Source organism: Esox lucius, chromosome 5, assembly GCF_011004845.1.
Source record: "Esox lucius isolate fEsoLuc1 chromosome 5, fEsoLuc1.pri, whole genome shotgun sequence".
Lineage (NCBI taxonomy): Eukaryota > Metazoa > Chordata > Actinopteri > Esociformes > Esocidae > Esox > Esox lucius.
The window spans coordinates 6,758,904-6,771,389 of record NC_047573.1 but is presented as its reverse complement, the minus strand read 5'-3'; the positions used below and the strand labels follow the sequence as shown (position 1 = coordinate 6,771,389).

The 12,486-nt window shown below is 44.0% G+C and overlaps 2 protein-coding genes across 7 annotated transcripts in view; one reads left to right on the top strand and one right to left on the bottom strand.

Moving 5' to 3' along the window:
• The window catches only part of fam135a (family with sequence similarity 135 member A), a 28,934-nt gene extending 26,016 nt beyond the window's left edge, over window positions 1–2,918 (bottom strand). For 4 of the 6 annotated variants that reach the window (XM_010867162.4, XM_010867173.4, XM_020046535.3 and 1 more), the window contains exon 1: window positions 2,635–2,913. The gene's annotated coding sequence lies outside the window, so the exon portion shown is untranslated. Of the gene's footprint in view, window positions 1–2,634 lie in introns of all 6 variants that reach the window. The other 2 variants (XM_020046534.3, XM_010867167.4) reach the window with 2 other exon arrangements.
• Window positions 2,919–7,504: 4,586 nt separating this feature from the next.
• On the top strand, window positions 7,505–12,479 carry LOC105008220 (collagen alpha-1(IX) chain). The gene is made up of 7 exons (XM_020046539.2): window positions 7,505–7,593; window positions 7,710–7,777; window positions 10,054–10,137; window positions 10,241–10,373; window positions 10,914–11,310; window positions 12,061–12,138; window positions 12,357–12,479. Exons 1-7 carry the CDS (start codon window positions 7,577–7,579, stop codon window positions 12,450–12,452), a joined length of 873 nt encoding a protein of 290 aa, XP_019902098.2. The 5' UTR covers window positions 7,505–7,576; the 3' UTR covers window positions 12,453–12,479.
• The last annotated feature ends 7 nt before the right edge of the window (window positions 12,480–12,486 follow it).

The following is a 12,486-nucleotide window of genomic DNA, read 5'->3' as shown; positions in this document are numbered from 1 at the left end:
TGTTATGTCGTGTCTAACAGAGTTTGTCTCGCTCTCTGACTTGGGCTCTCTTTGTCCATCTGTCTTACATCGCCTTTCTCTCCGTTCTTTCATCACACACTCAGAGCCAGAGGAGGAAGATAAACAACGAGACCTGGTCCCCAGGCAGGGAGCGAACCAGAGAGACTTATGCACTATTATCTAACCAAGGCAGGCGAGCGGACATAACAACCTCTCAGTTTCTGTGAAAATGCAGGGAATTTAGTGTAATGATATCAACACAAACAGCCTTTGGGTTAGCTGCTCTTTCAAAACGGTATCTAACCAATCCTTTTTTCTCCCTTCTTCTTGAGTATGACTGATCCAGGAAGAGTTTGGCAATACTAGAATGCCTTAATACAGGTAAGGCAGGGAGGGACATCGACCACAAATATCACTATGTAACAACAGTGACATCATCCAACCCGACAGTCTGCATGAAGTATCAGACCATCTGTGATCCATCAATGTCATGACAACCGCCTCTAGGCTTCTGTAGCCATGTCATAAAGAGGCGCTGGAAGAAGACACGTGTTCAAACCTGTTGAACATTGCTCTTGGGACTATACCAGTACCTGCTTCTGCATGTTTCACAACAACATGTACTAGGGCCAGAGTAACTGATTTCTAGAAACACTGGTACATCCGGTATATTTGAGTGAGCGCAACAGTTCAGTTTGAGTTACCAAATCTTTCTGAATCGATTCATTCCTAAAAAAAAGAAGAAAAGAAAGAATGTAACTGAACTACAAGAGACAAGTAAACTGTCCACTAACTATTGATCTAGCATAGAACTGCTTTGTTCTCCCTGCATTAGAGAATTCGTTTTGCATAGTAAGTGAGTATATTGATCTAGACTACTGTTTTCACAAACAGATTTGCATAACCAATTTACACAAACAAGCCGAGTCAAACCATTGAGATTTCAGAACTGGTCACTATCCTCATTGTGAGACATTTCTGAAGATTTCTGTTTGTCACAAGAACTCAACATCACCCAAGAATTTCACCCAAAGCAATCTGCAAAATGCCCAAGTGAGGCAACGCCCACCATTGGAAAATCAGTTCCGATTGTCATGGATGACATGTGTTTCTTGATATCTCCTCTATCCTTGCTTTTACATCGACTGCAACCAGTCTTCAAACTACATTGCTGCGCACTCACACGTCTAACTGTCACTGAACACCATACACCGGGGTGACTGCTTTTGCCAGGGCTACCTTCCTTTAAGAATGACAAGCTGAGGGAACAGTGGTTGGTAGTTAACAAGCAGTTAACTTGACTTCCATCAAGCCTGTAAATCGCCCGTGCCAGGTAAGGTTTGCTTTCCGTCTGACTGTTAGAAGTCTACCAACATCTTAGCATCCCCTAGGCATATGTTAGCGCAAGGAAATAAAAACAGTAAAACCACAAAGATGACCAACAGTGGTATCTAGCCTACTTTGTATAAACCACAGAAACATGCTGCCTCAGAGTTAAAACTGATCAAGATGCCCACTAGCAGAATGTTTACGTTGCAGTTCAGATGTTCACTCTTCTAATCAACATTGTAGATTGGAGCCCCTTGCTTCATTCCTCCAAGTGCAGCTCATTAATAATTCACATTTTACATATATATTTCAATAACACTTTTGAAGCCTTGTGCACTGCATGGTAATTAAATAACTGCAGGGTTTTAGTTCCTTTTGCGTGGCCTAGCTTATCTATTTGCGAATGCTTATTGAGCCCCTCAGACAATCGCACCCTTGCCTCTTTTTTCAACCAGGACAGACACTTGTCCAACAACAGGGATTTTCCAACATTCTTTGTGTAAAGGTTGCTAACCAACAGACCGCAGCAATAAACTTTCGAAAACTGAAGTGAAAGGCTCGTCCGAGGCATGTCTGAAACTAAGTACTGTAATGATGGTATATATTGACTAATTCCAATATATCAATTATAATAAAAGATCATGAGGGATAAAACCAATGATAAGAGTGAAGACATTACAATATTAATAGTACACACAAAAACACTTCTTTCACTTGATATGATCCCTGTTGATTGAGCAACGTTTGTATTTCCTGAAAAGACAGGATAAGATGTTGAAATCTTCAGTGTCCGTCCCTTACTGCATGTAACAACGTAGCTATAGTGAAATCACACATCAGAATAGCTACCTAGCCTACGGTGGCTACTTTAGTTTTGTTTCCAGAAAAACGTCCTAGCAAAAGATCCTAGCTGGCCAGATAATGCTGAAGTGGGTAATTTGGACAATATGTGAAGTATATGGGTTTATTCGGAAGAAACGTACAACAACAACTGTGGTTGAGTCAGCAAGACATAGCTACGTAGCTAGCTAACGGTAGCCACACTTGCTAATGTAATGTTAGCTAACTAACATTAGTATAACAGTTAACATGAACTGTCAGTTTTACAACACAACGTTACGAATGTTCACTAGCAAGCCAAGTTTGCCAAATTTGTCCTTACAATACATTAATTAACGAACAATAACTAGCTAGCATGAAAACATGAAACTCGTGACGTTAGCTACGCTAGCTAACTAGGTAACATTCATCTTTCAAGCAATAAAGCTCCAGATTGGGTTATAATATTCAACCCGTCGCCTTTACCGTTAGCTCGTAGCCGCTTCCTATCTCGTTAGCGCGTTGATATCCTTTCCCGATTCAAAAGAGTTTCTAAGACAGACGAACACTTCTTCAAATATAAATTCGTCTTTATAAAAGGACAATAAAATGCACTAGGTCAACTTCAAAACAGAACAGAACACCTCCATGAGTATCCCCGCAGTACCTTGATCAGCTTCGGCAGCCTGGCAAGTCTCAAGGCTACAGACGTTCGGTTTGAATCTCGAAAAGAGTGAAAGCGGCTGCGCACTTTGTTCAACATAAACACTGTGCGGCTGCAGCGCAGGTCCCTGCAAAGTATTCACTATGTGACAGACCCAATTTGTATTTCTCAGTGTTTACGTTAGGTCATTTAATTGCTTCGTTGGATTCGCACTGATTTCTGGTTGAACGACCAGTGTAATAGGGAATATACGGCATATGTGATGTGCTTTGAAAGAAGCATTTCCCGATCTTCGACTCTCCGGAACTCACTCAATGTGGCAGCAATGAAGCTGGGCAGATGGAAATTCAATCCATCCAACTGTTAACCAGTTAATAATTCAAGGTACCTCCATTTTATTAAAAAAAAAAAAAGAAGTGCTTATACAGACACTCCTAAAGCCTAAAGAGCAAGCAACATCAAGATATTTAAGCAGAGTGTATGGGGCAAACTCCCTAGTAGGGCTTGAACCTGTAAAGAAACCAGATTGGTTTTCTTCTTGTTGTACTTGGTGGTACATCAGAGGTTTGTATCCTTATATTGTAGCCATATTTCACACCCCTCTTGCCTAATGTCACTAGCCTTTTATTTTAGCTCTTCCTAACCTTCATGAACAGAATGTTTGTTAAAGAGTCTTTCTTGACGTTCACCAAATAACGCCTGTGTTAGTGTCCTCCCAGTGAACCTGTAATAAAGTGAGATTTCACTCAGGGCTGTATGGGAACCATGGAGATGCCAGAAAATCTAGGGTACATGTTTGCCAGGAACACAGACTGAGCAAATAGGTAATCAGAGAGAGGTGATGAGGTGGGGGTCATCTATTATACCATGCTGCTAAACGTCAAGTAGATTAATTGTGTAGTTAAATTGGCCCTACTCCTTCTGAGTACCATTTCACTACCTCAGTTCAATTAAACATACAGTGTTCAGCCACAGTCACAGACACACTCACCACCACCCTAACTCACCCATCCACTACCACCACCCAGGACCACCCCCTACCACCCATCACCACCACCCAGACCCACCCATCACCACCACCCAGACCCACCCCCTACCACCCATCACCACCACCCATTACAACCCCCTATCACCCATCACCACCACCCAGACCCACTCCCTACCATCCATCACCATCACCAACATCCGGTCCCAACCCCTTACCACCCATCACCCAAAAGGGTTAAAATAGCCTTGCTAAATGTTTTTCCAGTGTTGTCACATTGGAGGAGCTTAAGAAGAAAAACATGGCATACTTCATTGATAGTAAACTCCTCATGCCCAAATGGACATCCCATGGTGACGCTGGTGGAGATTGGAATGCTATTTACCAAATAATGGTTCCTACAGCCTCTGGACAAATGGTTTTATCCCTTGCCCATGATCACCAGTGGTCCGGTCATTTGGGAGTCCCCAAGACTTATGACCTGTTTAAAACAGGATGTGGCTCAGTACTGTCGAACATGCCACACCTGTCAGGTAACTGGAAAACCAAACCAGGTTATTCTTCCCACTCCTCTTTGTCCCATACCCGCCATAGGCGAACCCTTCGAACATGTGGTAGTTGATTGTGTTGGACCATTACCGAAAACGAAAGCTGGTAACCAGTTTCTGTTGACGATTATGTATGTGGCCACACGATACCCAGAGGCCATTCTTCTGTGAAGGATTACTGGTCCGGGTGGTGAGCAAAGCATTGATTAAATTATTTTCAACCTTTGGGTTACCTAAGGTGGTACAAACTGATCAAGGTACACATTTCTTTTCTAAGCTTTTAAAACAAGTGTTAAAAACCTTGTCAATAATGAATCGTGTGTTAAGCGCATATCATCCAGAGTCTCAGGATACGCTTGAACCGTGGCATAAATATTGTTTGGAGTCCGAGAAGGATTGGGATGAGGGAGTTCCTCTAGTTTTATTTGCTGTCCATGAGACGGTACAGGAATCCCTGGGGTTCAGCCCAGCTGAATTGATGTTTGGACACACAATCAGAAGACCTCTGAAAGTCCTTAGGGATCAGTTTTTATCAGAAGGATTGTGTGCAAAGGACAATGTGTTAGGCTACTTTAGACACTTTCTTGTGTGCCCTGTTGATGCCAAGGTCTCAGCTATTACTACCTTCCCCGCACCTACTACCAGACGAGAGCTACGTTTTTAAGGAATGGTTGGCTACTACTGTAGTTTCTGTAAGTACTTCTCTGCGGTAGTCGCTCCGCTAACGGATTTGCTCCGTCCAGTGAGAACATTTGTATGGACTACAGATTGTCAAGCTGCTTTCAACACTGCCAAAGCACTTTTGTGTAGTACCCCTGTTCTTGCTGCTCCGGATTTCGAGCAACCTTTTAAACTGGAGGTAGATGCTAGTGCCAGAGTTGCTGGTGCTGTTCTGCTGCAGGCAGACCAAAAAGGAGTAGACCATCCTATCTGTTATTTTCTAGAAAATATTTTACAAGTGCCAGATTAACTATTCAACCATTGAACCAGAAGCTCTTGCTTTGTTGTTAGCTCTGCAGTACTTCGAAGTATATGTTGGTTCTAGTGCACTGCCAATGATAGCGTATATGGACAATAACCCCTTAGTTTTTCTACACCATATGTACAACCAGAACCAACGCCTTATGTGTTCGGCACTTCTTGTGCCAAATTAGAATTTGGCGATCCGCCACAAAAATGGGTCTGATAACATTCTGGCAGATGCATTTCTTTTCTATCCTGTATGGATGCCCTTGCACGTTGAATAGTGTTCTGTATACTTTTTATGTATTGTGTCCCAAACCATAGTGGGTTTGCTCTTTTAAGGGTGGGAATGTTACGCATGAAGGTACCCTGTATGTGCGTTTGTGTTTTTCCCCTCCTGCCGTTTCCCCAGGTGTCCCTTATGGTCCTGATTGTGCTTGTTGGTGTTTCCCACCTGGCAGTCGTGAGTGCATTGCCTGACTGCCGGGTAGGGCCACAGTGTCGCCGGACCCCCGTCTCAGGCCCAAGGTCTTATGCTGCTAAACTATTGTGCTGGGGGATTGGGTCAGTTCTCCTTCCCCACTAAGTTCTCCTTCTCCACTATAAATCATTGTTGATATGATGATTGCATTTTCTGAATTTTCCCAGTCTTCTCCCATTTTAAACTTTAGGAGGACATGAGGTCCTGGTCCACACCTGCGGAGTACCAGGTTTGGGGGGCCTGTTGCTGTCCCTGTCCTTGTCCATCTGGTCATACTTCTGACCTAGTGTAAATTTAGCCCACATGCATTTATTAATTATTCCAATTGGACTCTTAATATCTCACCCGGCACAGCCAGAGGAGGACTGGTCACCCCTCTGAGCCTGGGTCCTCTTTAGGTTTCTTCCTAAAATTCAGCCTTCTTAGGGAGTTTTTCCTAGCCACTGAAATTCAACACTACTGTTGTTTGGGGTTTAAGGCCGGGTGTTTCTGTAAAAGCACTCTGTGACAACTGCTGTTGTGAAAAGGGCATTATAAATAAATTTGATTGATTGATTAGTTTAGCACATACATCTCACTTTATCTTGTTTCATGTGAGTATGTATTGCTGTTGTGTTTTGTTTGGTGTTGTCTAGTCAATTGTTTGCTGTTTAGCCCATGTTCAACCTGTGTGTTTTGTTTGTCCCTGTGTCCCTGGGATTTTTCTTTTTTTTTTAGCAAGTCGCCCTTGGGCATACACAACCTGTAGGAAAACTTTGTCTAAAAACAATAGTTAGAACTGAGCGGACCACCCACTGTATTTTTGTAGTGGTTAGTAGTCAGCTAAGCGATTCTTGAAGCTGGCAAGTTCAGTTTAGGGGTGCGGACTATATTATTTAATTTCATGGGTCCAGCTCAGCCCCTTTTCCCTAACCCCTTTACTGTGTGTTTATAATAAATGTTTTATGTTTGACGGTAGCTTTGGTTGTTTGTGTCGTTTGTTCTCACTGTTCATTTACACCACGCCAATTTATATGAGTTTTATGTTACGGGTCTCTGTACCATCCACCCTAGACTGCTAGAGCCACAGGGTTCGTAACACCACCCCCTACCACCCATCACCACCACCCATCACCATTACCCATCACCACCCCCCACCACCCATCAACACCACCCATCACCATTACCCATCACCACCCCCTACCACCCATCACCACTACCCAGACCCACCCCCTACCACCCATCACCACCACCCATCACCAGCCCCTACCACCCATCACCACCACCCATCACCATTACCCATCACCACCACCCAGACCCAACTCCTACCGCCCAGACCCACCCCCTACCGCCCAGACCCACCCCCTACCACCCATCACCGTCACCCATCACCGTCACCCATCACCACCCCCTACCACCCATCACCACCACCCATCACCGTAACCCATCACCACAACCCCCTATCACCCATCACCATTATCCATCACCACCCCCTACCACCCATCACCACCACCCATCACCATTACCCATCACCACCACCCAGACCCACCCCCTACCATCCATCACCACCACCCAGACCCACCTCCTACCGCCCAGACCCACCCCCTACCGCCCAGACCCTCCTACTGACCAGACCCACCCCCTACCGCCCAGACCCTCCTACTGACCAGACCCACCCCCGACCCATTACCACCACCCTGAGTAAACGTCCTCACTTCACTAGTGTCAGAGGAGTTCTTTTGGATGGTCTTGTTCCTTACACAGCTGGGGCCAATTTTGCCATCAGAAACACACTACAGGCGTAACTAATGGGTGGATTCAAAAGGTAAATGTTGATGTATTGATATACATGTGCATGCATGTTTGTATTAACCCTAGTAAACAGTAAATGGTTCATTTAAAGTCTGGTTCCTAACATCTGTGATGATACTTGTGTTTTAGGGAAGTCCTCCTGTATACATTATGCTATGTGATTCCACAATGTCTCTGCACAGGCCTTCATTCACAGAGTAAGTAATCACTCTTCATCTGTGGAAGAAATACAGAAACGCTTCATCGGTGTAGGAAATGTATATTACTAAAATTTATGATGTGAATATATGACAGGTATTGTAGCAATGTATGGCCTTAATTGTGCTTCTGTGATGTTACTGAGAACGGATGTCAGATATTCGGGAGTGGGACGATAATGGCTATGTAAATTCAACATTACATGACAGTAAGAAATTGCCTGATGGTTTAACTGGACAGAAGTCGTCCATCACTGGGCTGAGAGGTCCAGTCTGGGACCATGGTGTTAAAACAGGAAACAACCGACACTCAGAGACAACATTTACTTAGTGCTCCCAGCAGGGCTACATGAAAGCAGCAGCTTTTCAAATATTGTCTGATTAGTTGATTGATTGGATGACTGGCCAGATAACGCCATCAGTTATCTTTTGGCTGATGCTCTTATCCAGAGCTAATTACAGGGATGACTGTCTTGCTCAAGGCAAACTTTTCACATTGCCGGCTTGGAGTATACAGTTAGTTCAAGCAAGTTTTCATTTACTAGTCAAAAGCTCTAACCAGTTACCTGTCTACCCCCATTAATCACCTCATGGAAGCATCTTGTAGTGTAGATGTTAGGTTACAGTAAAAACCTTCATAAATCTACATACAGCAGCCAGTTCAGGTTCTGACTGTCATGTTCTGTTAAACTGAAACAATCTCCAAAAGTCTCGTGATCATAATTTTTGCTGATCAAGCTCTCAGTCTTGAAAATGTTCACTGACAACTGTAGCTGTTACGTAAACTTGCAAGTCAAACTGTCCTTTTTGCTAGCATACCTGTCTGTCTGATGGAATATCTGTCTCTCTGCTAATCCATGTTTCCTGTTTGATGGCATATCTGTCTGATAAATCTGTGTTTCCATGTTTCTTCTATGCTGTTTGTACCAGTTTGTGTTGTCTCAGCCCCTGTTGTCCCCAGCCTGTGTTGTCTCAGCCTGTGTTGTCTCAGCCCGTTTTGTCTCAGCCAATGTTGTCCCCAGCCTGTGTTGTCCCCAGCCTGTGTTGTCTCAGCCCGTTTTGTCTCAGCCAATGTTGTCCCCAGCCTGTGTTGTCTCAGCCTGTGTTGTCTCAGCCTGTGTTGTCTCAGCCCGTTTTGTCTCAGCCAATGTTGTCCCCAGCCTGTGTTGTCTCAGCCTGTGTTGTCTCAGCCTGTGTTGTCTCAGCCCGTTTTGTCTCAGCCAATGTTGTCCCCAGCCTGTGTTGTTTCAGCCCGTGTTGTCTCAGCCCGTGTAGTCCCCTGCCCGTGTTGTCCCTGCCCGTGTTGTCCCAGCCCGTGTTGTCTCAGCCCGTGTTGTCCCCTGCCTGTTTTGTCTCCTGCCCGTGTTGTCCCTGCCTTGTTGTCCCCTGCCCGTGTTGTCTCTTTCCCGTGTTGTCTCAGCCGTGTTGTTTCAGCCCGTGTTGTCCCCTGTTTGTGTTGTCTCAGCCATGTTGTCCTCTGCTCTGTTTAATTCTTGTACCATGTTGCGTTTCTGTGATAGGTCTCCATCCATGGGGCCAGGTGGTGTATTTCAAATGCTGATTTGCATTTCTTCACACTCTATCAACTGATATTCAGTATCGGTCCTGCCTGACGGCTGTCATTCTGCTGTCATACCTGTCGGTCTGTTGATTTATCTGTCCTGTCTGTTGGCATAACTGTCTATCTGCTGTCATTCCTGTCTGTCTGCTGATCTGTCTGTCCTGTCTGTTGGCATAACTGTCTATCTGCTGTCATTCCTGTCTGTCTGCTGATCTGTCTGTTCTGTCTGTTGGCATACCTGTCTATCTGCTGCCATTCCTGTCTGTGTGTTGATTTATCTGTCCTGTCTGCTGGCATACCAATCTATCTGCTGGCATAACAGTCAGTCTGCAGATCTCTCCGTCCTGTCTGTTGGCGTACCAGTCTCTCAACCAGCATAGCTATCTGTCTATTGATTTACCTGTTCTGTCTACTGGCATACCTGTCTGTTTGATGGCATATCTGTCTGTCTGCTGATATATCTATGTTTCCATGTGTCTTCTATGCTGTTTGTACTACACATTATTTGAATCCCTGCCCCACAGGAGGCCTGTTCCTTCTTGACAACCAGTCTATCTGACCTAAATTAAAAGAATGAAAAGAAGAAGACAAAACTCTTGGATGTTTTGCCGGGCATGCATTCTGGAAAACACACACACACAAAAGAGCACACACACAGAAATATGCATGTATGCTACTTCTGCCAAGACATAAGAGTTTATATTTCTCTTTGCAGGGCTGTCTTTTCCAGCTGGAACTGGCATTGGTGCAGAGCACAGTGCATGTCCTCAGATTGCAGTTGGAGATAATCGTTTTCCAGGTCGGAGTTCAAACTAATCAAGTTCAAAGCAAATTCAAACTATCCCTATGTCCGCTAATGTCCTTGCTGTGTGTAATATATACATCCTAAATTATACCAACAGGTTTTTACATTATGTCCCAGTTTAAAATCGCTGAGCTGGCCAGAAGAGGATCTGTTAGGAAGGTGGATGGATCAACCTCTCAGCACGTTGCCTACTCAATAGGCCCGGCATTCAACTTCAGAATTAACACGAGGTAAACGGCGCTGACGCTGGTAATGCTGTTTTTATTAATTTATCAGCACTGCGCTCTACTGGTCATGTTTGGTACTGTCCCTGTCCATGGTTCTGAATCAGCGAAACAGAAAGTCTAGTTGTTACGGACCACGCCTACACGAAAGTCCGCTGCTAACATTTATACCAGGGCTGGCCAACCCTGTTCCTGGAGAGCCACAGTCCTGTAGGTTTTCTCTTCAGCCTCATTTGTGACTAACCTGAGTCTGCTTTTCATCCTATTACTAATTAGAATCAGGTGTGCTGAATAAGAGTTGGAGAGAAAACCTACAGGACTGTGGCTCTCCAGGAACAGGGTTGGCGAGCCCTGCGTTATCCGTTGTAGTAGCTATAGCATCAATTGTGTATAATTCATGTTATTTATGTAAAAGTGTTATTAAATGACTAGAATCGATATATAAACGTTACATGCAGCATTTGCGGTATGTGATGTAAATAACATTTATAGCAGAGCTAAGATAAGAACGTGACTATCAAGAGACTATACTTTTCCATGTTTCAGATCAACATATCCTCAAGGACTGCCCGAGGAGTTCACATTTATGACAGTTTTTCGTATGAACGGTAGTACCATAACGGATAACTGGAATATTTGGCAAATGCAAGATTTGAACGGAGAGGAGCAGCTTGCCGTAAGGCTGAATGGAGAATCCCGATCTCTTGAATTTACCTTTGCAACACTTAATAAAATGCATCAGACAGCGATCTTCCCTGTCCTACCATTCCTCTTTAATTCTCAATGGCACAAGATCCAACTAAACGTCAGGAGGCGTTCTGTTACTCTGTTCGTCGACTGCATATTGATAGACTCTCAGAACACACCCCCTAGAAGTACAGTCAACCTGGATGGATATACCTTTATTGGAAAGATGAAGGACAATCCCGCTTCGGCAGTACGAGTAAGTTCATTGTTTTGTAAACTTATATTTCATACCTCCCTTGCTAAGAGTGCCGAGATCACGAGGGACTGGGACGTTGTGACAACGTTGTGCTTGCCCAATAACCGCCCGGCCGCTCCTAATGTTCAAGTCCAGCCTTTTCTGCGCACATCCTTCATCAAATTTAGAGGGAGTTGTACTGTAAATGACCGAGTGACCCCCCCCCCCCCCCCCAAGAAACTGCTTATATTGAATCTGTTGCGCTCCACGGGGACAAATCCTACAGATACGTGGGAATTGTAACACGTAGGTTATAGTCCATAAGATGACCTGGTCGCCGGTGAGAGAATTACTCTGGCTGCGGATGAGAGAAAGGTCTAGTTACTGCAATGACACCGACATATTGTTGGGAAATATTTGTCATAACATTGGCCAAAAAAGTAATGTCGCGCAACACTGCCCTTTATGGCATATTTCAATGTCGGTGTCCCAGTAAAGAGAAAATAAGTTTTAAAAAAGTATCGCATTACTACTGTTAGTGCCAATTTAGTAGGCTTGCATGATTTTGCTCCATAGGCTACTTAATTGAGGATCCAAATATTACGATTGGTGTTATATGAGTTTATCAGTTTTAGGACTGGTACTAAACGTGGTGATTAATCAGATTGAGGATTGGTGCTGATACATTTCAACAAATCACTATTTGATCAATTATATATTACGGTTGCATAGGACTTATCTTAGAATGATTATTGTTTAATTCATTTTCAGTTTGAACTCCAATCGATGCTGATTCATTGTGATGTCAGGCCACCGCAGACATGCGCTGACCTACCCGCCAGGACGTCGGTAAGAACTATTGACGAAACAGACTAGAATCATTGCCAAATTACTAAACCTTCAATATACACAAATTACCAAACAAAATGTTCAATATACCGTGTTCAGATGTTGGTATTTTCTATCTTAGGCAAAGTAACAACAATAAAGCATAACACTAATCTGGTGGTGGGTCAATAAATTGCAGGCAATTTAAATAACCCGCTATTCTTTTCCATTTGCCCTAGAGTCCCCACAGTAATCCCTCCCATTTTACGCTAGTGCACAGTCCCTGGACTCCGCCAATCACTTCCTATAACCAAACACATCATGAATATACATGAGGCTTCGGTGCCTATGGTACCTCTGGCCGTTCAG

What these genes read in the sequence shown, in the direction of transcription:
- LOC105008220 (XM_020046539.2), top strand. An exon ending in CACAGGCCTTCATTCACAGA is followed by an intron (nt 7,778 to 10,053) that starts GTAAGTAATCAC and finishes TTCTCTTTGCAG; the next exon opens with GGCTGTCTTTTCCAGCTGGA. An exon ending in TGGAGATAATCGTTTTCCAG is followed by an intron (nt 10,138 to 10,240) that starts GTCGGAGTTCAA and finishes TTATACCAACAG; the next exon opens with GTTTTTACATTATGTCCCAG.